The sequence below is a fragment of the Zootoca vivipara genome, chromosome 7 (assembly GCF_965207765.1).
Source record: "Zootoca vivipara chromosome 7, rZooViv2.hap1.1, whole genome shotgun sequence".
Lineage (NCBI taxonomy): Eukaryota > Metazoa > Chordata > Lepidosauria > Squamata > Lacertidae > Zootoca > Zootoca vivipara.
This window is the reverse complement of record NC_142590.1, coordinates 936,410-963,458: the sequence shown is the minus strand read 5'-3', so window position 1 is coordinate 963,458 and position 27,049 is coordinate 936,410. Positions and strand designations below refer to the sequence as shown.

The 27,049-nt window shown below is 47.3% G+C and overlaps 1 protein-coding gene across 2 annotated transcripts in view; it reads right to left on the bottom strand.

Moving 5' to 3' along the window:
* RAMP3 (receptor activity modifying protein 3) overlaps positions 1 to 27,049 on the bottom strand; it is a 71,156-nt gene that overhangs the window by 43,179 nt on the left and 928 nt on the right. For both annotated transcript variants that reach the window (XM_035102416.3, XM_088674843.1), the window contains exons 2-3: positions 13,081 to 13,110; positions 1,465 to 1,594 (exon numbers count right to left, since the gene is read on the bottom strand). In XM_035102416.3, the coding sequence (XP_034958307.1) occupies positions 1,465 to 1,594; positions 13,081 to 13,110 (160 nt within the window). The remainder of the gene's footprint in view (positions 1 to 1,464; positions 1,595 to 13,080; positions 13,111 to 27,049) is intronic.

Here is a 27,049-nt window from a genome sequence, read left to right as displayed (position 1 = left end):
ACCCACAGCAATTGGGATGCAGAGGCATACAGCCTCTGACACTGGGAGAAATAGAGCCACCAGGACTAGTAGCCACTGAGAGCCCCATCCTCTGCAAATTTGCCTAATCCTTTTCTAAAGCTGTCCAAGTCTGTGGCCATCACTACATCTTGTGGTGAATTCCTGAGTTTACTATGCACTGTATGTCAAGTCTTAAAAAGCAGAGAGGTAGTTGCATAACTCTATTCCTCTCTCTGCTGACAGGAGAAGAATGTGCTGACTGCAGGTGCATGATGAGCAACAATTGTGCTCTGTTTTCTCCACACAACCAAAGTTCAACTGAGGTGAGGTGGAGAGGCAATCATCTGAATGCAGCGAAAATATTCAAACTTCTCTGCAGAAGCATTTACAACCAATGCCTGTCACATCTATACATTAGTCCAGAGTGTTCATCAGCCAAGCTCTCCTTGAAAAACAGAGACTGACAGCACAAGTCATGCTGCAAACGCAAATGAAGTACCGTCCGAAGAAACAAACAGCACCTGTAATTTGCTGGACAAAAACCGCCATTTTTGCTTGAATTTGACTCGGAATCACAGGGCTCAGCATGAAGCTCACTTTGGGAGACCTTGATCAGACCACTTTAAAAGATTTTAAAAATTGCTTTCTTGTGTTGTTACACAAGAGAGACCAAGGGATCCTTCCCAACCCCCTCAGCACATCTTTCCAGAGCACCTTGCTTCTTCTGGCATCAGGAGAACTGAGGAAGTTGCTGCAAAGAGAAGTTGCAGAGCCTTTGCTCCTCGCTCTGCTGACAGAGAAAGATGAGGGTGCACAATGAATGGAAGGAGCAGGGGAGCGGGATTCATTCAGGTGCCTGACTAAGCCAGGCACAAGCCAGGAAGCTTGTGAGTTTATGGTGGCTTGCTCACAGGGGGCTTTATGAAACCAGGTTTCTGTGTTGTGATGTGGGTAAAATAAGTTCACACTAGACATACAGGACACGGTAGCTAGAAAACAATTCTCTCTAAGATGCAAAGATCTGCTACAATATCAGAAGGAAATTACGGAATGGAAAAATTAAATCCATTTTCAAGGCTTTCTCATTTAAAACAAGTTTCTTTGGGCATAAACACTATAGATACTAAACTACTGCAAATGCCAGAATAAATACTGGTATTTTAGGCAGCCTGGTATAAAAGAGCCTTAGATTTTTATTTTTTAATCAAGCTTGGTTTCACCAAGCTCCCACAGTTTCCTATAGATGAGGAAACCAGAAAAGCAGGACAAAGGAGTCAGTCTCACTATGCCATGGTCATGCCTTTGGCTCCTCCTGCCTTTGTCCAGAAGTGCCACATATTCTTGTTGCCTGTTCCAGTTGGGGCATCCATGCTACTGGTTGGCCACACATGCTTTAAAAAGTCTAAAACAGTTATTCATAGTCTCTACACACCCACCAATGAGAGAGAGAGAGATGAAACTTACAGGATAAATTCTGTTAGATTGCACCATTTTGCAGAGTCCACTTTGTGCATCATCTCTTGAAAAGATTTCCCACACAAAGGCAGGTTTTGTAACATGAGGGATTCATTGCAGATAACCCCTTGTTGTGCACCTAGAACAAAAAGAAAGGATCTTTTAAAACCAACAAGGAAGCATTAATGATTTCTCAATCTCTCTCTGAAGAGAGGTATGAGACTAAACAGATTGAAAACACAGATCAAAAGAAGATAAACCAATTTATAAATGAATCGGTGTTTTTTTTTTGTGAAAAAGATAAACCAATTTTTAAAAGGATCATTTTGCCTACTTTATGTCTCAGAGCTGATTTGGACATGATCAAATAAAGGCTTCTGTGGCATCATTTATTCCCTTGACAGAAATCACATCACAGAGATGGAGCAAATTTTGTGTGTACACAAGTCCCCAGCATCTCCAGTTAAAGGATCTTAAGCAGCAGACCAGGAAACATCTAGCAGAGTTGCTGGCAGAGTTGCACTATTAGACAGCACTATTGGACATGCTTCCCTGTCTGGTTGGTCACTGTAAGAACAGGATGCTGGATTAGATGGGTCTATAACAAGGTCAATTCATATTTAAGTCAGTGGACCCAGTTTTACATTTAGAAAGATTGCCAGACTACAAGCCAGCTCCCACATTCTTTGCTAAAATAAAACTGAATGTGGCATTTGGAAATGTATGTGGAGGCCATGGCAGTATACTGCCTGATGATTAAACGCCTATGTTGGCTGGAAACAGAAAAAGTGCACAATTGCATTAACATCTCAAAAGACATTACTTCCTAGTTAGGTCTAGGTCTAGAGCTGATCTAACCCAGGATCTAGTCCAGTGATGGCGAACCTATGACACGCGTGTCAGACGTGACACGCAGAGCCCTCACTGCTGGCACGCGCCCCACCGGCCCATTCGCGCTGTTGTTGTTGTCTCCCCCCCCCCCATTTGTTCTCCCACTCCTCCTACAGCTTGTCTCTGCTAGAGCTTGTCTCCACTACAGCTTGTCTCCGCTATTAAAACCCGGATCCTTTTTTGTTGTTCTTGTTGCTGGTAGCCAGAGATTGGTTTTTAACCCTTTCTGTGCTTTTTTTCTGGCACTTTGGCAGACTATGATTGAGTGTAACAGCATTCATTTTTTAACCCATTCTGTGCTGGTTTTTTGGCGCTTTGGCAGACTATGTCGGTGCTGTGTGTTACCGTAGTTCCAGCGAAAGTATTATTCATCATTTATTTCTGTTCTCTATCCCCCCCAAAAAGCAAAGCAATTTTTGCACACCCCCAAAAAACCTCCAAAACTTTGGTCAGCAGCTCCCCCCAAAAAGCTCAACAACTCTGGGCACTTTGTGATAAATAAGTGGTTTTTGATTTTGTTTTGGTTTATTAAATTAGTTTTTGGTTTATTAAATACAGTTATATATTACAATTATACATTTTTGTTATTTAAACTATAAATATCACGAAATCATTGTTTTTTTCTCGAAGTGACACACCACCCGAGTTATGCTCGGTTTTTTTGGCGAATTGTGACATGCCAAGCTCAAAAGGTTGCCCATCACTGATCTAGTCACATAGATAGTTTGAATGGAACTTCAAAGGAAGCAGCCACTGGCACAAAGAAAAGGCAAGAGCATCAGCTCTGCAGTTGGCATATTGATCCCAAATCACAGCAATGCCATTTTGCCTGTCCTACTCAGCAGTTGTAAAACGTGGTGGTTGTGCACAGGCTGCTCCAGTAATGTGTGCAATGGATGAAAGGTCTGTGAGTTCACAACTCATAATTACTGCACACTGTGCAACTTGTGCCTGCAAAAAATATAAATAAAAATATAAATAAATGTGTGGTTTATGCTTGAAAGTCTGTGGGATCATATAAACCCCACATATCATTTGTTTAGGTTTTTTTGTACTTTACAGTGTGGGATAATATAGACTTGCATGACATCTGTGCAGCGGTATAATTTTACTGGAAAAAGGAAGGTCTCAGGAAGAACATGGGTTCTTAACTTGCAAATGGTGTCATGCTTGATAACTTCGCCTAAGTATTTTATGTGTTGTGGGGGAGGAGGGGAAAGGAGATTGTTAGCTGCTTTGAGACTCCTTCGGGTAGTGATAAAGCGGGATATCAAATCCAAACTCTTCTTCTACTCTTCTTATTTATGTGGTTTTCTTGGGATCTACTTCATCCAAACAAAGAATTGATACTGTCAGGTTTTCTTTTGATGGAGGGTGTCACAGTGGCCGGAGTGGGCTACTTCAGAGTAACGACGCTACGCAGCTCTGCATTTTATTCTTTTATTGGTGCTGCGTATTTACAGTGCTGAAGTCATTGCTATTTACACGGAGTGATGTGGTCAGTCGGTTCCAGAACCTCCGAATGGCTTTTGGCGCGTCTTTCTCCAACACAAAAGCTTTGGCAGACCCATCCTCTTTCCCCTCCTCTTTCTGCGTAATTCCGGAGTTGGGGGGATGGGTCTCCCCCCTTATTCGCCCCTTCCTGTCCCACCTGGGACCCTGGCTCCTCTACCTTGCCTGAGCCTCGGACACGACTTCCTGCTTCCCCATTGGAATCGGAACTCTCTCTGCTTTCCCCTGTGCTCGGGGATGGGCTTGAACTCAGGAGGGGAGGGACTTCGCGATATCCCCTGTCCCTCACATCCACCCCCCTCCCAAGCTCTCCTTCACCCCTCCCCAGGTCCCCCCCAGGTGTCGGTGACGACTGGAAGCCTAAGAACTCAGTGCCTTCCGAGCCCGTTGGTGTGAACACCTCCCCCCAGTCCTGCGAGCCCCCCCCCTTCCGCCTGGGAGGACGGGAATCCCAAAAAGTCCGTGGCGTCAGAGCTGGTAGGGGTAAAAATGTTCTGCCAATCTGCTCCTTCCTCTGACTGGGTGGATCTCGGTGACACCCATACCTCATCCTCTGGTTCCTCAAACTCCGCTTCCCAGCGCCATGGTGAACTGCTCTCCCGTGCTTCCTCCCCCTCCCCCTCCCTTTCCATGTGCCAGGGCTTGGGTCTATGGGGAAAGAGGGCGTGAAATTCTTCTACCAGGAATTCCTCCTGTATCTGAGTGGCTGGGACCCATTCATTCTGGGACGGTGGAGCATCCTCCCATGCCATGAGGTACTCCAGGCCCCCCACCCCCCTCCTTGAGTCCAGGATGGCCGTGGCCTCATTGAGTTGCTCCCTGCCTTCTCTCTCCCCCCCTCCCTCAGGGGTTTGTTCGCTGCCTCGGAGCCTGCTGCTTTCCCTGTACGGCGACAGCAGCGATCTATGAAACACTGGGTGCACCCTCATGTCCTCTGGCAGTGCCAGCCTGTATGCCACCGGGTTGACCTGTTGCGTGACCGTGAAGGGGCCCAACCTTCTGGGCGCCAGCTTTTTGCACCTCCCTCTGATGGGAAGGCCCTCCGAGGACAACCAAACTTTGTCCCCCACCCTAATGACCTCCCCCGGTCGCCTGTGGCGATCTGCCCCCTTCTTGTACGCTTCCTTGGCTCTCTCCAAGTGTTCTCTGAGCTGCTGGTGCACCGTCTCCAGTTCCTCTGCCCAATCCTCAGCCTGTGGGCCCTCCTCCTCCTCCTCCCCCTCCCTCTCTGGGAAAGATCTGAGGTCGCGCCCGTAATTGGCCTTAAAGGGCGACACCCCTGTGGAGACGTGCACCGCATTGTTGTAGGCAAATTCTGCCAGTGGCAGGCGATCCACCCAGTCCGTTTGCCGCTGGCTGACGTAGCATCTCAGGTACTGCTGCAGAATGGCGTTGACCCTCTCCGCCTGTCCATTGGTCTGCGGGTGTCTAGCCGTCGACAAGCTGACCTCCACCTGCAGGAGGTTCATGAGCCGCCGCCAGAACCTGGAAACAAATTGGCGGCCACGATCCGAAATAACCCTTAAAGGTAATCCATGCAGTCTGAATACGTGATCCACAAACAGTTTGGCTGTCTCTTCTGCAGAGACCGCCCTGGCACACGGTATAAAGTGGCACATTTTGGACATGAGGTCCACCACCACCAACACTGCGGTCTTGCCCCTGGAAGAAGGCAGATCTGTGATGAAGTCCATGGACACCACTTCCCACGGCCTGTGTGGCGTGGCTAAGGGCTCCAGCAATCCCGGTGGCGCTGCTCTGACCACCTTTGCCCGCTGGCAGGTGTCACAGCCCCGTACATAGTCTCGAACATCTTCCCGCACCCCTGGCCACCAGAAGTGTCTCATGACTAGGTGAGCGGTTTTGTCCCTCCCAAAATGACCCGCCGTTGGGTTGTCGTGCATCTGCTTGAGGACCGTACGTCTAAGCTGGGTGGTGGGCAGGTACAGTGCACCCTTGTAGAAAAGCAGCCCCCTGCGTTCTGCAAAGTCTTTTGCCTGCTCCCCCCCCCTCTCAGTTCTCTGAAGATGCGGTTGGCAAATTCATCCGCTGCCGTCAGTGCTGTGAGTTCCGCCTCGCTCACCACTGCTGCTCCGCAGGACCATGCTGACGGGGGGGAAATGTGCCTGGGTGCCGGTGGCGCCTCCTCCTCCATGTACTCTGGCTTGCGGGAGAGGGCATCCGCCCTGACATTCTGCTCTCCCGGGATGTAGTGTATGGAGAAGTTGAAGTTCGAGAAGAACTCTGCCCACCGTATCTGCCGCTGGTTGAGCACCCTGGCAGTTCTCCAGAACTCCAGGTTCTTGTGGTCTGTGCACACCTGGATGGGGTGCTTGGCGCCCACCAGGAAGTGTCTCCAGTGCTGGAACGCAGCGTGGATCGCAAGAAGTTCCCGATCAAACACCGTGTAGTTTCGCTCTGGCTGGGTCAACTTCCTGGAGAAGAAGGCACAGGGTCTCCACTCTCTGTTGGCGTCCAGTTGCAACAAAATGGCGCCCACAGCTTTATCAGAAGCATCTGTCTCCACGCGTAGGGGCGCGTCCTGAACCACGTGGAACAGGTTCTGGTCTGAGGCGAACACCCTCTTGAGGCTTTCGAACGCTGCTTGCGCCTCTGGTGTCCACCTGAACTTCTGCTTGCCTCTCAGGCAGTCAGTGATGGGAGCCGTAACGCGAGAGAAGTTCTTGATGAACTTCCTGTAGAAGTTGGCGAAGCCTAGTAGGCGTTGGGCATCTTTGCGCGTCCTGGGGCTGTGCCAGTCCAGGATGGCCTGCACCTTGTCCTTGTCCATCGCCAGCCCCTTGTCTGACAGCTTGTAGCCCAGGAAGTCCACCTCCTTGGTGTGAAACTTGCACTTCTCCAGCTTCACATACAGGTGGTTCTCCTTCAGGCGCTGCAACACCTCCCTGACATCTTTCACATGCTGCACTGGGTCATCGGAATAGATAAGGATGTCATCCAGGAAGACCAAGCATTTCCTGAAGAGGAGGGACCCCAGGACGTGGTGCATGAAGGCCTGGAAGCATGCTGAGCCCCCTTGCAACCCGAAGGGCATCACCAGATATTCAAAAGAGCCCAGAGGCGTGAACATCGTGGTTTTCCATTCATCGCCTTCCCGGATCCTGATCAAGTTGTACGCCCCCCTCAGGTCTAGCTTGGTGAAAATCTTGCCCCTGCGTGCCGCTGTCAGGAGATCATCCACTCTGGGCATGGGGAAAGCCACTGGCTCTGTCACTGAATTCAGCCGTCTAAAATCCACCACAAGACGGCGCTGTTGCGTGTCTTTCTTGTCCACCCAGAAGACTGGGCTGCCCCCTGCTGCCTTGCTTTCTCTGATGAACCCCCGCTTGAGGTTCTTGTCGATGAAAGCGCGCAGATCCTCCAGTTCCTGGTCTGACATGGCGTACAGCTTGGCTGGGGGTATAGTTGCCCCTGGCACCAGGTTGATCTGGCAGTCAAAAGGCCTGTGTGGGGGTAGGTGGTCGGACTCCGCTTCGCTGAAGACCTCCTGCAGGTCCCAGTACGGCTTGGGTATCGCCTCACCCCCTTTGACGTGCATGGTGGCCACCGTGGCTATCGGAGGCCCCTCCCCTGGTTGGTGCTGCATGCAATGTTCCAGGCAAAAGTCCGATCCAAAAGTGATGCATCTCTGGTGCCAACTGATGGAGGGGTCGTGGCGCGCCAGCCAGCTCATGCCCAAGACGATGGGGGGGTCTGAGATGGTGGTGACGTTGAATGCCAGTGTCTCTGAGTGCCTTCCCACCGTCATTTTCATGGGGGGGGGGTTGATGAGTGATGGCCCCTCCCAGCAGCTCTCTGCCGTCAATGGTCGCCACGTGCAGAGGAAAATCCAGCTGCAGAAGCTGGATCTGGTGCTCTACTGCAAAGGTTCTCGAGAAGAAGTTCGCTGACGCCCCACTGTCAATTAGGGCGAGGACCGTCAGGGGATAGCCATTTGGGAGCGTGAGCGTCACTTCTAGAACCACTCCTGCTCTGGGAGGGGTGGGCTGGCTCTGCTCCTCTCTGTGCGGGTGGGTGGGCTGGGGCTGTTGTCTGCTGACTGTGCCTGGCTGCTGCCCCTTGTCTCCTGCAGCCAGGCTTTTCCGTTTCCCTGCTGTGGTGCTGCGTCAGTGGGGGAGGGCACAACCGTTCCCGCCTTTCCTTGCCACTCCCTGCGATGTGGGCAGTCTCTGACGAGATGCTGGGGGGAGTTGCAGAGAAAGCAATTCCCACCCCTTCCCTCCTTGCGTCTTGGCGCCGCTGGGGTTTGAAAAGCCCGCGCGCGCGCGCTATCAATCTGCATGGGTTCCTGGTCCTGGCTGGCCCCAGGCGTGGCTTGAAAGGGTTGTTGGGGGAGTGGCTTCTCCTGCGACCGTGGGAACCAAGCCCGCTTTGCGCGCGTTGCTTGCTTGTCGCTCCACCGGGATTCCTGTCTCACCCCCACCGCCAGAGCCGCTTTGCTCAGCTGATCCATATTACTGGGCTTTGGACCTCTCGAGAGCTCATCCTTCACCTCCTCATGCAACCCCAAGTAGAACGCCGCTTGCATTGGGGGTGACTCCAGTTCCCACCCCAATCTGTGCACCAGCATGGTGAATTTCGCCCAATACGCGCGAACTGTCATATTTCCTTGGCGTAAATTATGAAGTTCCTCCTTAGTCTGGTCCATATGACTATCGGACGAATACATCGTTTTCAAACCTTCTAGAAATAGTTTGACATTCTTCATGCAAGGATTCTTTGTTGCGATTAACGGTCTTAGCCACTCCCTGGCTGCCCCGGTAAGGTGCTCCACAATAAACGCTACCCTGTGCTCATCATCAGGGAACTCATCGTGGTGCAGCTCAAGAGCATACACAATCTCAGTCTCAAAGCCCTGATATTCCCTCGGGTCTCCATTGAACTTGCTTACTAGGGTCCCGGCTCTCCTTCCTGGCAGCACTTGGACTTGGGGTGCCCCTCCCGCCTTGTTTTTCTCTGCATCCAGCTTGTTTTGGAGGTCTACCGCCACCGCCCTTAATTCCTGCTCTCTTTCCTGTAGCGCTCTCACCTGTTCCGCAAGTTGTAGCCGGTCGTCCTGTACCTTCTTAGTCTCTTCTTTAGCTGCCTTCAATTCCCCCTGCGCCTGCAGCGACAGCTGCTGCAGTTCTTGCTGGGCTTTCTCCGCGATCTGCCGCCATCTCTCCGCCTCTGACACGCTCATCCCGGCAACTCCAAAGTAGCCCAAAAAAGGATTCGGAGGTTGCTGTCACAGTGGCCGGAGTGGGCTACTTCAGAGTAACGACGCTACGCAGCTCTGCATTTTATTCTTTTATTGGTGCTGCGTATTTACAGTGCTGAAGTCATTGCTATTTACACGGAGTGATGTGGTCAGTCGGTTCCAGAACCTCCGAATGGCTTTTGGCGCGTCTTTCTCCAACACAAAAGCTTTGGCAGACCCATCCTCTTTCCCCTCCTCTTTCTGCGTAATTCCGGAGTTGGGGGGATGGGTCTCCCCCCTTATTCGCCCCTTCCTGTCCCACCTGGGACCCTGGCTCCTCTACCTTGCCTGAGCCTCGGACACGACTTCCTGCTTCCCCATTGGAATCGGAACTCTCTCTGCTTTCCCCTGTGCTCGGGGATGGGCTTGAACTCAGGAGGGGAGGGACTTCGCGATATCCCCTGTCCCTCACAGAGGGTAAACGAACACCACCCTCATAAATCATTTATATGGGGATATAAAACAGGGGTAGGCAACCTAAAACCCATGGGCAAAAAGCGGCCCACGGGGATCGTTTAACTGACTTCCCCTATCGCTTATGACACGTAAAGGCATCCCATGCAGCTTAAACACGTGTTCTACAAACAGCCTAGCCGTTTCTTCTGCCAAGATTGCCTTGGAACAAGCTACAAAGTGAGACATTTTCGTGAGCAAATCTACCACTACCAAAATTGCTGTCTTCTTATGAGATAGAGGTAAATCAGTGATGAAGTCGATGGACATGGCCTACTGGGGGTTGACAGAGGTTCTAAGAGCCCTGCTGGTGCCATCCTCTGCCCCTTAGCCCTTTGACACACCCTCTGACATATTCTAGCACATCCTGTTGCAGCTTGGGCCACAAAACTCCCTGGTGACCAGATGCATGGTCTTGTGCCTGCCAAAGTGCCCAGCTGTGGAGTTGTCATGGGCTTGCCTGAGGACTTCTGCTCTTAGCCCCTCCCCTGGGACATACAGCACTCCCCTGTAATACAACAAGCCCCCCTTCTTCTCAAAACCTTTGTCCAACCCCTCCCCCTTCTGCAAGGCTGCCAGTTTCTTTCTTGCTTGGGTCAGTGTCAATAGTTCAGAGTTCTGAAGCAGCATGGCTCTGCAGACCCATTGTTCCAGCCGGAACACCTCCCTTGCCTTCGGTGGACCTTCGTCCTGCAGGTACTCTGGTTTCCTGGATAGAGCGTTGGCTCTCACGTTCTGCTCCCCCGGAACGTGTTCGATCCAGAAGTTGAAGCCAGCGAAGAACTCCACCCATCTGATTTGTCTCTGATTTAGAATTCAGGCAGTTCGCCAATATTCCAGGTTCTTGTGATCTGTGCAAACCCAAATTTGCTGTTGTGCTCCCACCAGGAAGTGCTTCCACTGGCGGAATGCAGACTGTATGGCCAAAAGCTCCTTATCCCAAATCGTGTAGTTCTGTTCCAATTTGTTGAGCTTCCTGGAGAAGAAAGTGCAAGGTCGCCAGTCCCCGCCCCGCTGCAACAGAATCGCCCCCACTGCATGGTCAGATGCATCAGTCTCCACCCTGATGGGCTTTTGGGGGTCTATGTGGACTAGCTGCTCCTCTGAAGTGAACACCCACTTCAGTTTCTCAAATGCCTGCTGTGCTTCTGCTGTCCAGTGGAAAGGTTTCTTTCCCCTCAAGCAGTCTGTGATAGGTGCTGGCAACTGCGCAAAGTTCTTGATAAATTTCCGGTAGAAATTGGAGAAACCGATGAATCTTTGGACATCCTTCTTGGTTCTGGGGCTCTGCCAGTTTAGGACTGCTCACACCTTGCTGTTGTCCATGGCCTGTTGTCCTTACCGGACAGGCGGTATCCCAGAAATTCCACTTCCTTGGCGTGGAACTGGCACTTCTCCAACTTTGCATGCAACTGATGCTCCAATAGCTTCTGCAGCACCTGCTGGACATGTTGCACGTGTTCTTTCTTGTTCTGGGAATAGATGAGAATGTCATCCAGGAAACATACACAGTTCTTGTACAGGAGGGGTCCCATCACGTGATGCATAAAGGCTTGGAAACAATGCATTCCACTTTGTAAACTAAAGGGCATAACGAGATAATCGAAACTGCCCAGAGGCATGAACATTGTGGTCTTCCATTCATCCCCCTTCCTGATCCTAATCAGGTTGCCCTTCCGCACCCTTTCCAGGTCGTCAATGCAAGGCAGAGGGTACGCTGTGGGCTTTGTGATGGCATTCAGGACCCTGTAATCAACCACCAAAGGGGCGCTGTTCAGTCCCCTGCTTGTCCACAAATAATACAGGGACACCCTCCCCCCCCCCGGCTGCCTTTGACTCCCTAATAAACCCGCGTTGCAGGTTCTTGTCGATGAACTCCTTCAACGACTCCATTTCCGCATCTGACATTGAGTACAATTTGCCTGAGGGTAATTTAGCCCCTGGGATCATGTCAATTTTACAGTCATAAGGGTGGTGGTGGGGTAGCTTGTGGAAGTATATTGCTTCTGCTCTTTCCCCATTGCGGCTAAAAGAGCTGCTGCTGTTTGACAGCCAGCAATTAAATCTTCAGGCAAACTTTAGCAGCAAGCTTATCTTTGAGGTTTCATGGCCCCCGTCCAGCTGACTCCTTTTCAGTAGGAAGTGGCGTAGCTTTGCATTTTCTCCCCCGAAAACAGGAATGCTACATCTGGCCACCTTCTCCAGCTTGAAATCAGGCAGAAGTCCGATGTTTTGGGAACCATCCTCTGCTACCATATGTTAGCATTTCGGCTGAGGGCTAGCGGTGAGTCTGCCCCCAGGCACGCCGATGTAATATGCGACTGTCCTCCGTGGAGTTGAAGGACAGCACACACAGATAAAGAGAGCCATAAAGTAGAGTCATAACTACTTTATTTAAAGGCTATATACAAAGTAAAACTGGAGCTCAACATTTTGCTACCAGTCACATTAAGAGACAGAAGTGAAAGTAAAATACAGTAAAAAACATCACATGGGAGAAAGGCAGATAACACACACTTTCTTTCTCACGGAAACTCAGACACACAAATCACACCACCCCTCACACCAAGCTTGAGAGCTTGGTGTACAAATATCCCAACAGCACACACACACCCCAATATTGAGGGGGTTATTGTTTCCTGCCACCGCCAGGTGCCCTCTGCACATCCCAGCCTCCGGCCAGCAGCCCAGGAGTCAAGAGGTGACTGGGACAAGCGCAGAGGGCAATCTTGCTGCTCCCAGCTGCAGTCTGGGAGCCCAGGAGCCGAACTGCAGCTTAGACGAGTGAAGCAAAGATAGCCTCCACCCAGCGCACACCGGGCAGCATCACATGACTGCACCCCCTCAATGTTGGGGGCAAGTCGGCACCCCTGCCTGGGATTCAAGTCACTGTTTTGCCCTATTCAGGCATTAAAAGCAACAGGATCAGACCCCTTATTTTATAGTATGATGCTATATTTTTGTCACTGTTGAGTGACATTTGCTTCAGCATATGCAACAATCCAGATCATTCTTTGTGAATGTGCAAGAGAGAACATATAAGCAAAGGCCAACCTTGCCATTCCAGCTCTATGCAAGAAGACCTGCTTATGAGTATGGCACCAATCCATCCCATCATTGTGGCCGCTTCATATTAAATCTGTACAGGATGAAATGTGTAAACCCTCATTTGTGAAGTATGGTTGGCTTTTTCCTTTTTCCTTTGCATACGGAGATACACGTCAAATTCCCAGTCGCAGTACTCATAGAAAAAATAAAGACTTCACACATGGTACCTCTCCAGGTAGGGGGGAAATTGTGTTTCTAAAGCAGCTCTTGCAAATATTTCGAGTGTATATGAAAAAGCTACAAGCTTGCCACCCTGAAATATAATCAGTTTGCCACCTTTCTTTACCAGCTGATAATTCAGCACATAATCAGAAAAGCCCTGTGAAGGCACAAGAAATCAATACTTTAAAAGAGACATCAGGAACAAGAGCAAACAGAAAAATGCAGATTAGACCTCTTACCTGCTAATCCAATTGTCAGTAGACTGTTAACTAGAAGGGAAAAGAGTAGCTATTAGAGATCCATTATTCCAAAATTATCAGAAGTACACTAATAATAAACAAAATTAATCATAAACAATTGGATAGAAATGAAACTGCTATTGATTTCAAGAGAAACTCATTATTAGCTTGTCTCCTTGATTTCAGTGCTTACTTATGTAAAGGATATATGTACAATGTGCATAAAATGTTATGTGGGGGATTGCATTTGCCCAGTGTCTGCTCTTTTCAGAGAACTGTAGCAAGTGCAAAAGGTACTTGTGCAGCTAAAGCTGCAAAATGTTTACCTAATGAACTTGCTTATCCAAATGGCTCTCTGGGACCAGAGGGAGAATAGTATTTGGACTCTGCACATGGTCCCACTACCCTAACACAATGCGTTCCTTGGAAATTGTTCATTAGTCAAGTATTCACACAAAGAGTCAACTATTTCTATGATTCCTATGGGAACATTTCTAATCCATGATTTGTCCAAGCTCTCTCCTGCCTCCCTCCATGGTTTCTTCCTGAAATAGTTGCAGCCAGCCAACAAAAGAGAGATAAAGGAAATGCTGGTTTCTGCCCTACATGGTTTCTGCCCTAAAATGGCTGCTCCGAACCAGCAAAGCTCAGGAAGGAAGGAAGGAAGGAAGGAAGGAAGGAAGGAAGGAAGGAAGGAAGGAAGGAAGGAAGGAAGGAAGGAAGGAAGGGGGCAAACTCTGGCTGTTTGGATATCTGATTGTGCAAAGTGTATAGTGAGGTCTGGGCATGATTGTGCAAAGTGTATAGTGAGGTCTGGTGGTGAGACTCTTTTGCTATAAATAGTCTTCCTCCAGGGACCTGACATTCCAGTCAGCATTTTCCTCTACAACTGGACCTGCTTGTGCCCATACACTCTACACCATCCACCCCGCCCCCCTCTGGGAATCTCAAGCATGGCTCAGAATCTGCTTGCCTGGAGGATTCCCAGCTGATTCCATGCTTAATGGCGTACCACAAACACACACGTGGCTTCCTCTTTGCTCTTGCTGCAATGCAGGTGGGAGCAAAAAACAATGATTCCTGGCTTAACATTATATCCAAACCCAGTTCAGTGATTTGTTTTGCTCCTAACAAGCCACAAGGTAAAGCCAATGTTTGTTCTTGGCTTCCCAACTGCAGTTTGCTTGAGTGAAATAAATTATGAGTTCCCAGCCCTGATGTAATATAAACCAAATATTTACTGTTGCGTGTGAATGGGACCAATATGTTATCTGAAACTTTGTTAAAGCATATTGCCCTCACCCTCTCCGCCTTCAAATAAGATATGATGAATATAAATTTAGGAAGCTGTTGTCTGCCTAGTTCAGTATGGCCTGCCCTGAGGGGCAGCATCTCTCCAGCACTTCAGGCGACCATTTTCCCCAGCACTGCTTGGAGATGTCCGGGGGGATCCAAAGGAGCTACAGCCCTTCCCGCTTCCCATCAGGAAAGGGCACTTCTACCTGCCAGAAATATTTAGCTATAACTGTATGACAAAAGCCACAGATATTGTAATTTGATTTGGCATGATGTGTTCAGGTCTCTAGGAAACACTTTCCCCTGGTTGGGTGTTGGCTGTACTGCAAAGTAGTACAGAAAGAGCCTGAAGGGAAACAGTTTTCGGATCTGCTAAATAAAATCAGATAATAACCAGCACCAAGACCTTCAGATCTGTTAGAAATATTCCACTTGGAGCTTGTGACACCATAATGAGTCCCGGAGTTCACCAGAATGTTAAAAAAGGAAAAGCAAAGTTAAGGGAAAGCCTTAGGTGTGATTTTCCAAAGCAGTTCTGTCCAAATATTCCAATGTAAATTGATTCCATTACATTCAACTGAATTAAGTATCGCTAAAGATTAAAATTCCTCTGGGCAGAGGAACCAGAGACCAAATAGCAAACATGCGCTGGATTATGGAGAAAGCTAGAGAGTTCCAGAAAAACGTCTACTTCTGCTTCATTGACTATGCAAAAGCCTTTGACTGTGTCGACCACAGCAAACTATGGCAAGTTCTTAAAGAAATGGGAGTGCCTGATCACCTCATCTGTCTCCTGAGAAATCTCTATGTGGGACAAGAAGCTACAGTTAGAACTGGATGTGGAACAACTGATTGGTTCAAAATTGGGAAAGGAGTACGACAAGGTTGTATATTGTCTCCCTGCTTATTTAACTTATATGCAGAATTCATCATGCGAAAGGCTGGACTAGATGAATCCCAAGCAGGAATTAAGATTGCCGGAAGAAATATCAACAACCTCAGATATGCAGATGACACAACCTTGATGGCAGAAAGTGAGGAGGAATTAAAGAACCTTTTAATGAGGGTGAAAGAGGAGAGCGCAAAATATGGTCTGAAGCTCAACATCAAAAAAACCAAGATCATGGCCACTGGTCCCATCACCTCCTGGCAAATAGAAGGGGAAGAAATGGAGGCAGTGAGAGATTTTACTTTCTTGGGCTCCTTGATCACTGCAGATGGTGACAGCAGTCACGAAATTAAAAGACGCCTGCTTCTTGGGAGAAAAGCAATGACAAACCTAGACAGCATCTTAAAAAGCAGAGACATCACCTTGCCGACAAAGGTCCGTATAGTTAAAGCTATGGTTTTCCCAGTAGTGATGTATGGAAGTGAGAGCTGGACCATAAAGAAGGCTGATCGCCAAAGAATTGATGCTTTTGAATTATGGTGCTGGAGGAGACTCTTGAGAGTCCCATGGATTGCTAGAAGATCAAACCTATCTATTCTTAAGGAAATCAGCCCTGAGTGCTCCCTGGAAGGACAGATCGTGAAGCTGAGGCTCCAATACTTTGGCCACCTCATGAGAAGAGAAGAATCCTTGGAAAAGACCCTGATGTTGGGAAAGATTGAGGGCACTAGGAGAAGGGGACGACAGAGGACAAGATGGTTGGACAGTGTTCTCGAAGCTACGAACATGAGTTTGACGGGAGGCAGTGGAAGACAGGAGTGCCTGGCGTGCTATGGTCCATGGGGTCACGAAGAGTCGGACACGACTAAACGACTAAACAACAACAACAACAAAGATTAAAATGTAGTAACAAGTGCTGGAAATTTCCGTAGCAATCTACTTGCTAAACGATCATAATAAAGTTCAAGCTTCTTAATTAAAGTGCTAATTTTAACAATAGCCATCTGAATTAATGTGCCAGATGTCTCTTTAATTGACACAGCTCTACGAGAGCATTTAACACCCCCCAGATAGGTATGGAAACTGAAGCAGATGCTCCTTACAGAAACCTGAAGCCAAAGGAGTAGAACCATTTTAAGCAAGGAGGGGAAGTCCACAGCTGACAGGCAGCCCATTGACGGCTTCCTTTGAACAGCTAGCCCCAATTCTGATGAGTCAAACTTCTTTTTTAAGGCAATCTATCCAGCCTGTTTCAGAGCCACTGACCCCAGTGGAGCAGAGGAAGTGGAAGTCCATGAACTTCTTCTGACTGTACAAGGGCTGCCATCATGGGCTCCTCTAGTGCTGGGATTCCTGAAGAGGCAGGCATGTCAAAGTGTCTCAGAGGGCACATTCTCCTCCAAGTCTGACATATCTTCTGAATCCATGACCTGAGAACAAGGAGTCAGAGCCCTAGGCATGACCCAGGGGTGATAGGAGCTGTAGTCCAACAATATGAGGAGGGCCACACAAGTTAACCACGCCACCTCTAGCAGGGGATCCTATGCACACAGACTGTGGCCCAACTTTAGAGTTATCAAAGTCCTGCCCTTTCTGGAACATGATCACCCTTTCAGTGCACCCAGAATTGTTTCTTCATTGGGGACCACCAGAAGCAATGCATACCTTGGCTTGATGTGGAAAACTAAACTGAGGTAAAAAGTAAAAGGTAAAGGACCCTGTACGATTATGTCTAAAGGCACCCCTGACTGTTAGGTCCAGTCATGGACGACTCTGGGGTTGTGGTGCTCATCTTGCTTTACTGGCTGAGGGAGTCAGCGTACAGCTTCTGGGTCATGTGACCAGCATGACTAACTAAGCCGCTTCTGGCGAAACAAGAGCAGCGCACGGAAACGCCGTTTACCTTCCCGACAGAGCGGTACCTATTTATCTACTTGCACTTTGACATGCTTTCGAACTGCTAGGTTGGCAGGAGCCGGGACCGAGCAACAGCAGCTCACCCCATCGCAGGGATTCGACCCGCCGACCTTCTGATTGGCAAACCCAAGAGGCTGAGTGGTTTAGACCGCAGCGCCACCCGCATCCCTATGGTTATGTCTAAGGTAAAGGTAAAGGGACCCCTGACCATTAGGTCCAGTCGTGACCGACTCTGGGATAGAGATGTAAAATTTCCAGAAATTTTGAAGCTCAGAAAAAAACCGTTTTGGGGGGGCGGCAGCGGAAATTTTTGGAAAAATTAAAAAAATGCTACACTAGCACTTCTTTTTTCTTTTCCAAATTGAAAGTCATTCTGTTACTTTAGAAACATAAAATATAACTATGGACAATTTTAATGGGCATAAAATTTCCACAACTAGCATATTAAAAATATAGTGTAGCCAAACAGGAACTGAAATTTAACTTGCCATTCATCACTGTTTGCTATGCAACATGCTTACTCCACCTCCCATGTTTTGCCCATGAGACCTTATGTATTTCCTCACACTGATGTGTGTGGTCTGTCAACCACTTTAGGTGCTACTATATGCTTAAATTAGTTTATTTCACTTTTTAAAGACTGTTTTACAGCATTTAATGTTTAAAATATTTTCATTTCTGTTTTTCTTTCATAACACTTCTCTGATTGTCACAACAGCACAAATACTTTCAGGCCCTTTTTGTTGCTCTATTTTCTTCCAGTGCTTTGAGGCCAGAACCAATGCATGTGGTATACATGCATGCAAAAACGAAACTGAAACCTTTTTCTTTTCTGGTGACAACAGCACCTCCTAAAGGAAGAAATGTATCTTGTTCTTGCATTGGAGAGTTCAGTTTGTAACCTAGGACTTGCTTGTCCTCACAGAAATTAGAATAATTTGGTACCATACATATTTCTTTAAATGATTTATAAAATATTTGAACCACTTATCTTAAAATATTTTATTCTTCATGTTAAAATAAAACATTACATGATCTATTTTTTATTTTTTCAATTTTTTTGGGGGGGGGGGGAAGGCTTCAGGAAAAAAACCAGAAAAAAACGGTTTCCCCCCTAATTTTTCTGGGTTTTTTCTGGGCCTTCACATCTCTACTCTGGGGTTGCCGTGCTCATATCACGTTATTGGCCGAGGGAGCCGGCGTACAGCTTCCAGGTCATGTGGCCAGCAGGACTAAGCCGCTTCTGGCGAACCAGAGCAGCACACGGAAAGGCGTTTACCTTCCCGCTGTAGCAGTACCTATTTATCGGTTATGTCTAGTCAACGGCAATTATGGGGTGTGGCACTCATCTCGTTTTTCAGGCCAAGGGAGCTGTCGTCTGTCCACAGACAGCTTTCCGGGTCATGTGGCCAACAGGTCTAAACCACTACTGGAGCACAGAGGACCGCGCACGGATACACCATTCACCTTCCCACTGCAAGGTACTTATTTATCTACTTTACCTACTTACACTGATGTGCTTTCGAACTGGTACGTTGGCAGGAGCTGGGGGGAGACGGGTGCTCACCCTGTCGTGGGGATTCGAACCGCCGAGCTTCTGATCAGCAAGCCCAAGAGGCTCAGTGGTTTAGACCACAGCGCCACCTGCGCCCCCTTACGCTTCTTATCATCCCCTGCAAGGGAATGATAAGATGTGGAGATTGGACAGCCCGAGAGAGGCTGGAGCAGGGTCAGGGAATGGGATGTGGAAATGAGAAGGCAAGCTGAGGGGGAAAACAATGAGAATATATTCTCAGGGGCGGAACCTGGGAACATGTATGTTGTAAACCAACAGATAAATCAAGCAAATAAAGGTTTGGGGACAGGACACATGTTGTTAGAGGCAGAGCTGATGGCCCTTCCCCCTCAGGCATCTGATGTGCTCATGAGATCTCCACAGCCCTTCCTCCCCTACTGCCCCCTTTCCCACCATCAGGGAGGTGAAAAAGAAGGCATAACAACTTGTTACTCAGAAACTTTGCAGACTGAAACCAAGTACACAGTTTATCCTATTCAAAGTCAGGGGAAGAAAAAATGGTGAATTGTCTGCCCATGTGTGATTTGTGTTGATAGCAGGTAGTTCCAGCATAATATAGCACTTCATCCATTACCTTGGTAATTTTTACAAGAACCCAGTCAGCTCTATGTTCAGTATTATCCTCACTGTGCAAAGAGCAGGTGAAGGATGGAGCGGAGAGAACAATGCCCCCTAAGGTTTGCCATTCGTCAGGAAAATTCCTGACATGCCCTGCTTTTCTGATGTACAAATGGTGTTGGGAGAATTTTGTTGAATTGCCAAAATGTCAGGGAAACCCCGACAGAAAAAGCAGAGGCGCTGACGTGGGTTGCGTACTGCTCTGGATGCGAACTGGGCTCTGGAACAGATCCTGTTCGCATCCAGAGGTACCACTGTATCTCTTTTCCTTCCTCTATAATCTTATTTCATAGAACCATAGAATCATAGAGTTGGAAGAGACCACAAGGGCCATCCAGTCCAACCCCCTGCCAAGCAGGAAACACCATCAAAGTATTCTTGACATATGCCTGTCAAGCCTCCGCTTAAAGACCTCCAAAGAAGGAGACTCCACCACACTCCTTGGCAGCAAATTCCACTGTCAAACAGCTCTTACTGTCAGGAAGTTCTTCCTAATGTTTAGGTGGAATCTTCTTTCTTGTAGTTTGAATCCATTGCTCCATGTCTGCTTCTCTGGAGCAGCAGAAAACAACCTTTCTCCCTCCTCTATATGACATCCTTTTTATATATTTGAACATGGCTATCATATCACCCCTTAACCTTCTCTTCTCCAGGCTAAACATACCCAGCTCCCTAAGCTGTTCCTCATAAGGCATCGTTTCCAGGCCTTTGACCATTTTGGTTGCCCTCCTCTGGACACATTCCAGCTTGTGAATATCCTTCTTGAACTGTGGCGCCCAGAACGGGACACAGTATTCCAGGTGAGGTCGGACCAGAGCAGAATACAGTGGTACTATTACTTCCCTTGATCTAGATGCTATACTCCTATTGATGCAGCCCAGAATTGCATTGGCTTTTGAGCTGCTGCATCACACTGCTGACTCATGTCAAGTTTGTAGTCTACCAAGACTCCTAGATCCTTTTCATATGTACTGCTCTCAGGCCAGGTGTCTCCCATCCTGTATTTGTGCCTTTCATTCTTTTTGCCCAAGTGTAGTACTTTACATTTCTCCCTGTTAAAATTCATCTTGTTTGCTTTGGCCCAGTTGTCTAATCTGTTAAGGTCATTTCGAAGTGTGATCCTGTCCTCTGGGGTATTAGCCACCCCTCCCAAATTGGTGTCATCTGCAAACTTGATCAGGATGCCCTCAAGCCCATCATCAAATATGGCAACCCTACCTAGGATTTTCCAATCACAATTTCAGCCACTGTATGACCTGGCATAGGTCTTTGAGGAACATGAAGGACATTTAAAAAGAATGGCAGCTAGTGAGCCACATCACCAAGTGCCAGGGAATTGTGTGTTAACAAATGGGAGAGTCACAGATGACTTGTACAGACACACATGCCTTATCTTTGAAAAGTCAGTCTGTGAATAAATCCACTGCTGCTACAATACTTCTGGTAATATTTGCCACAAGTGTCCCAATTTAATTGGGACATCCCGAATTTACAGAAGCTGCCCTGGCTTCTGCTACCAACGCGACCTGACGCAACGCGGCCTGGCACAAGCTTCCTGGAGGACGCTCTAGTCTAGGCCGTGCAGCCTCTACCGAAGCCACATGGCCCGGTGTGATCTGCTGGAAGCCGTGATCTGCTGGAGGCCACTCTAGGTTGTGCAGCATCTCATGGAGGCCACTTCAGGAGGATGAAGACAGCAAAGGTAAGAGGAGGGAGGGAGGGAGGGCAGGCGAGGAAGTGGTCAGTGAAGATAGGTGGTGGTGGGTGGGTTGCCCTGAATTTTTGTCACAAAAGGTTGGAGGGTATACATGTGTGCTGCAGACCTGGTTAGTCCTGGAAATGGAAGCACTAAAAATAAAGTTAAAATCAAAATGTTGTGACGTGGGGTTCGTGATTTCAGCTCTCTTGACATAACATGCTGGAGACAGTTCTCTAGTAACAGCTCTTTATTAAAGTGAACAAGACTGACTGTGAGGGCAGGAAGGCTACATTTATAGGGACAGGGAACTAGCTAGAAAGGGATACATTTTGGAGGGAACAATATCAGGCAATCACAGTGCTGCCTTTTGGAGGGAACCAAAAAGACAGAGGATCCAAATACAGCAGCTTAAATGAACCAATAGTAGCTGTACCCTCTGGAACCAAAAGGCAGTTACTTTATCCTAATGCAAATACAGACAAAAATAATACAGATATAAAATCCTTTGACTCAATACACAACACAAAGTCCTTACTTTTTTAAGAGGCACGCAAACTAAAATAATTATGTCAACAAAACAAACAATAAAAAAGATTCGCATTTCTGTCTGGTTTGGAAGTCCCCCGTCCCCCCCATTACTCATTTCCCACTTTAGGAGCAAAGCTGTCTGCAGTGGGAAAATAGGGAGAACAATCATAATATGATGTGAAAAGACCAGAGGAAATGAGGTAAGTGCAGTTAACAGGGGAAACAAAGCAAGGGTGCATGTTGTAAACAGAAGCCCTCACAAATCTATGGGAAATGACTGGCACAAATAAGAGTAGCTAATGTGGGGAAACATAAAGATGGATTAACAAATTGGGGCTGGAAAGCAAGCCTAGGTCCATTCTCTTGGAGCCCTGCCTGCATTGGTTTGCCTGGAGAACTTAGAATCATAGAGTTGGAAGAGACAACAAGGGCCATCCAGTCCAACCCCCTGCCAAGCAGGAAACACCATCAAAGCATTCCTGACATATGGCTGTCAAGCCTCTGCTTAAAGACCTCCAAAGAAGGAGACTCCACCACACTCCTTGGTAGCAAATTCCACTGTCAAACAGCTCTTACTGTCAGGGAATTCTTCCTAATGTTTAGGTGGAATCTTCTTTCTTGTACTTTGAATCCATTGATGCGTGTCTGCTTCTCTGGAATAGCAGAAAACAACCTTTCTCCCTTCTCTATATGACGTCCTTTTATATATTTGAACATGGCTCTATCATATCACCCCTTAACCTTCTCTTCTCCAGGCTAAACAGACCCAGCTCCCTAAGCCATTCCTCATAAGACATCATTTCCAGGCCTTTGACCATTTTGGTTGCCCTCCTCTGGACATGTTCCAGCTTGTCAGTATCCTTCTTGAACTGTGGTGCCCAGAACAGGACACAGTACTTCAGGTGAGGTCTGACCAGAACAGAATACAGTGGTACTATTACTTTCCTTGATCTAGATGCTATACTCCTGTTGATACAGCCCAGAATTGCATTGGCTTTTTGAGCTGCTGCATCACACTGTTGACTCATGTCAAGTTTGTGGTCTACCAAGACTCCTAGATCCTTTTCACATGTACTGCTCTCAGGCCAGGTGTCTCCCATCCTGTATTTGTGCCTTTCTTTTCTTTCTTTTTTGCCCAAGTGTAGTTCTTTACATTTCTCCCTGTTAAAATTCATCTTGTTTGCTTTGGCCCAGTTGTCTAATCTGTTAAGGTCATTTTGAAGTGTGATCCTGTCCTCTGGCCACCCCTCCCAATTTGGTGTCATCTGCAAACTTGATCAGGATGCCCTCAAGCCCATCATCCAAGTCATTGATAAAGATGTTGAATAAGACTGGGCCCAAGACAGAACCCTGTGGCACCCCACTAGTCACTACTCTCCAGGATGAAGAGGAGCCATTGATGAGCACCCTTTGGGTTCGGTCAGTCAGCCAGTTACAAATCCACTGAATGGTAGCATTGTCTAGCCCACATTTTACTAGCTTCTTTACAAAAATATCATGGGGCACCTTGTCAAAGGCCTTGCTGAAATCAAGGCTACATCCACAGCGTTCCCTTCCTCTACCAGGCTTGTCATTTTGTCAAAAAAATGAGATCAGATTAGTCTGACATGACTTATTTTTCAGAAACCCATGCTGACTTTTGATGATCACAGCGTTCCTTTCTAGGTGCTCACAGACCGTTTGCTTAATGATCTGCTCTAGAATCTTTCCTGGTATTGATGTCAGGCTGACTGGGCGGTAATTGTTTGGGTCCTCTCTTTCCCCCTTTTTGAAAATAGGGACAACATTTGCCCTCCTCCAGTCTACTGGAACCTCGCCTGTTCTCCAGGAATTCTCAAAGATTATTGCCAGTGGTTCTGAAATCACCTCTGCCAGTTTTTTTAATACTCTTGGATGTAGTTCATCTGGCCCTGGACACTTGAATACATCTAAACTAGCCAAGTATTCTTGTACTACCTTCTTACTTGTTCAGGGCTGTGTTTCCCCTGCTGAATCATCTGCTCCATATTCTTCAGGTCGGGCGTTGTTTTCTTTTTTGGAGAAGACTTAGGCAAAGAAGGCATTGAGGAGTTCTGCCCTTTCTCTGTCCCCTGTTATCAGTATCCCATGGTCAGAAATACTCAAAGAGAAGGTAGTCCAAAATAGCTAGGAGTTTCTTAAATGTTGAAAGCATAAATGCAGACAATTCCAACAAAAAAGAAAAGTGAGGGGCACACTTGGAAATCGCATAAGCAGCTTATAGATGAGCTGAAATGTAAGGCATATATAAGAAATGGAAGGAAGGGGAAATCAAAAAGGAGGAATATACACAAGTAGGCAACAGTGGTCAGGCAGGCTAAAGTGCAGAATGAGCTCAGGCTTGCAAAAGAGGTTAAAACTAATAAAAAAGGTTTTTTCAGCTATGTTTGAAGCAAGAGGAAGAACAAGCAAGTACAGTCATACCTTGGTTGTCAAATGCCTTGGTACTCAGACGCTTTGGCTTCCGAACGCCACAAACCCATAAGTGAGTGTTTCTGTTTGTGAACGTTTGGAAGCTGAACGTCTGGCATGGCTTCCGCAGCTTCCGACTGAGTTCAGGAAGCTCCTGCAGCCAATCGGAAGCTGCGCCTTGGTTTTCGAATGTTTTTGGAAGCAAAACAGACTTCCAGAATGGATTCCGTTCGAAAACCAAGGTACAACTGTAGCAGGTTCCTTTGAATGGAGAAGATGGAGAAATGCTATTGGGTGACAGAGAGAAGGCAGAGCTGCTCACCACCTACTTTTCCCGTCTTCACCCAAAAGCAATGCAGTGCTCAACCTGGTGAAAACAACATAAATGAAGCAAGGAGAGAGCTGCAACTCAGGAAAAGGGATGGCCTGGGAACACCAGACTAGTTTAAATGAATTCAAACCCCATCTTCAAAAGGGGAAAACAGAAGACCTAGGTAACTACATCAATTCCAGGAAAGTTCCTAGAACAGATAAATAAAGTCTATGAGCACCTAGAAAAGGATGCTGTGATTACTAAGACCCAGCATGGGTTTCTCGAAAACAAGTCAAGCCAGGCGAATCTCTTTTTTTCTTTTCAATGCAGTTACAAGCTTGGTGGATCAGCAGAATGCTGTGGACTCAGTGTATCTTGATTTCAGCAAGGCTTCTGACAAACTCTCCTATGATATTTTTGTGAGGAAGCTGGTAAAATGTGGGCTAAACGAGGTAACTGAGGTGGATTTGTAACTGGTTGACTAACCAAACCCAAAGAGGACTCATTAATGGTTCCTCCTCATCCTGGAAAAAAGTGACAAGTGGGGTCCCTGGGCCCGTTGTTGTTCAAATGCTTATCACATTTGCAGATGACACCAAACTGGAAGGGATAGTGGTGAGAAAAATGCACTCTGCATCTGCTCAGAGATACTTTAGTCTATTAAAAGGAGTCATTGGCACTGAGCCTGCTCAGCTGCAGCATATTCCAAAGCAAATCCCTGACAAATTGGACACTGAATTCACTGTTCCAGTAAGAACACTAAACCAAAGATGGCTAATTCAGCATCAATACAGTGCTTCATAATGTACTTTTAGGAATTCTTATAATGTGTACTTCCTATTCAGGTTTTCATAGAACACCACTCTTGGGTCGAGCAGACTTTGGCCTCTTCAAATTTATCAATGGCCTTCTGGGAGCGAGAGGCTGCTCTTGTGTCCTTTAGAAAGAGAAATGCCTTGTAGGCTTGAGAAATTTTATTTTTTTAAAAAGAAACAGGGTTGGACAGTCTGGTTCCCAAGAGATACTTATCTTTCTTGTGGAGCAGATGTTTGCTTTCAAAGGAAGTGGGGGTGGGGAGGAAGGGGAAAGAGTTGTAAGCAAATCCCTGCCATTAAGACAAATAAAGAACTTCTACTGGCTTTCATTAGGACTCCTTGACTATGGAAAAAGCCAAGTAAAAAACAACTACCAATGACCAGCTTGCCTACGGAAATAGATGCAGAAATAATTATGAAGGCATTTGGACAAGTATCTAATTTTAAAGTAGCTAGAATTCATAAGAATAATTAAGTTTCAGCTAACCCAGATGATGTAATAAAACATACAGAACTTGGACTCCACTTCCACCCAAAGGAGCCATTCCACGTTACAGTCATTTAGAGCAAGACATATTAAGACACACAGCGAAATGTAATGTGTAAATGTCATGGAGCAGCAATAAGTGCCACCATCCTGCTTAGGGTTCACACCGGGGCCAACCTAAGTTTGTCTTTCTGCAATGTTTAAAATGGCCCTAACTAGGAAGCACATACACACACACACACACACACACACACACACACACACCACCAATTCTTCCCAAGTCTGGCACAAGATTAAATGAGATAAACATTGTAAAGCCTTGGGGGGGGCTTAAGATGGGTGCAGTGTGTGACTTCCGGTGCTAACTGCCATAATGGTGGCACGCCTACGTTTGCGTTTGCGGGGATTGCTTCTCGGAGTATAAACAAGGATGATTGAGGGTAATTGTCCTTGCAAGCCTCCCCCAGGGTTGGGGGGGGGGGAGCTACACTCACACTTCACCTGATACCTGGGCTCTCAGTTCTGAACAGAATCCAGGAGGCAGGAGGTGCTGAGTTCAAGTGCTTTGCCTATCGGTAACCATCTGACTCAGCCATTATGAGCAGTTCTTCTGTAATTTAAGATTTTGACTGATTTGGAGTTAATCTACAGGCGTGTTCTGGACCAAGGAGATAAGATAAACTGCTAAATAAATCAGCCACGGAGTGATAATGATTTGATTTGGAGAAAGGACTTTCTTCAGAGCATGTGAGTTTTGACTGGGGGTGGGCCTTCAATTTTTCTTTATATATATATATACAACATGGTTGTAGCTTCAATGATTCGGTGATCCTCCCTGAGTGTTAATGGATTGATAAAAGCTAGAGGAAAGTAACAAAAATAAGATAACAATTATGGTGGGGTTTTTTTTGAGACGGGACTGTGTGAGAATGTTTATATGATTGACTGTACCGAATTTCCACTGGAGCACAATTAAAGTTATGGCCCTTTGATCTACCATAGCCCTGGCGGGGCATGCAAAAGCTCTAGCCTCTAGAGACCTGAGTCCTCTCCCAATCCCAGCTTTCTGCTTTTGCAGTGAGTCCGCCTACAAGCATCCCACCCTTGGAGAATGCAGGCTGCTAGAAACATTGCCAATAGAAGCAATTGGAGAAAGAAGATGGAGAAAAGTGGGGGTGCGTTGTATTTCTCGAAATACTTTATTATTGTTCTTCTAGCATGCAAGAAAAACATTTCCTATTCACCTCCATGCTGAGGTGCCAACTTAAATAAAACTGGGGAGGCAGGTAAACCCCGCCCCACATGACTGATCACAAGACACACCCTTTGAATGGCAATGCCCAACAACGGGGGAGGGGGCTGGCCCCCTCAAATATTTTGGGGGGAGTGAAGAGAACTCGA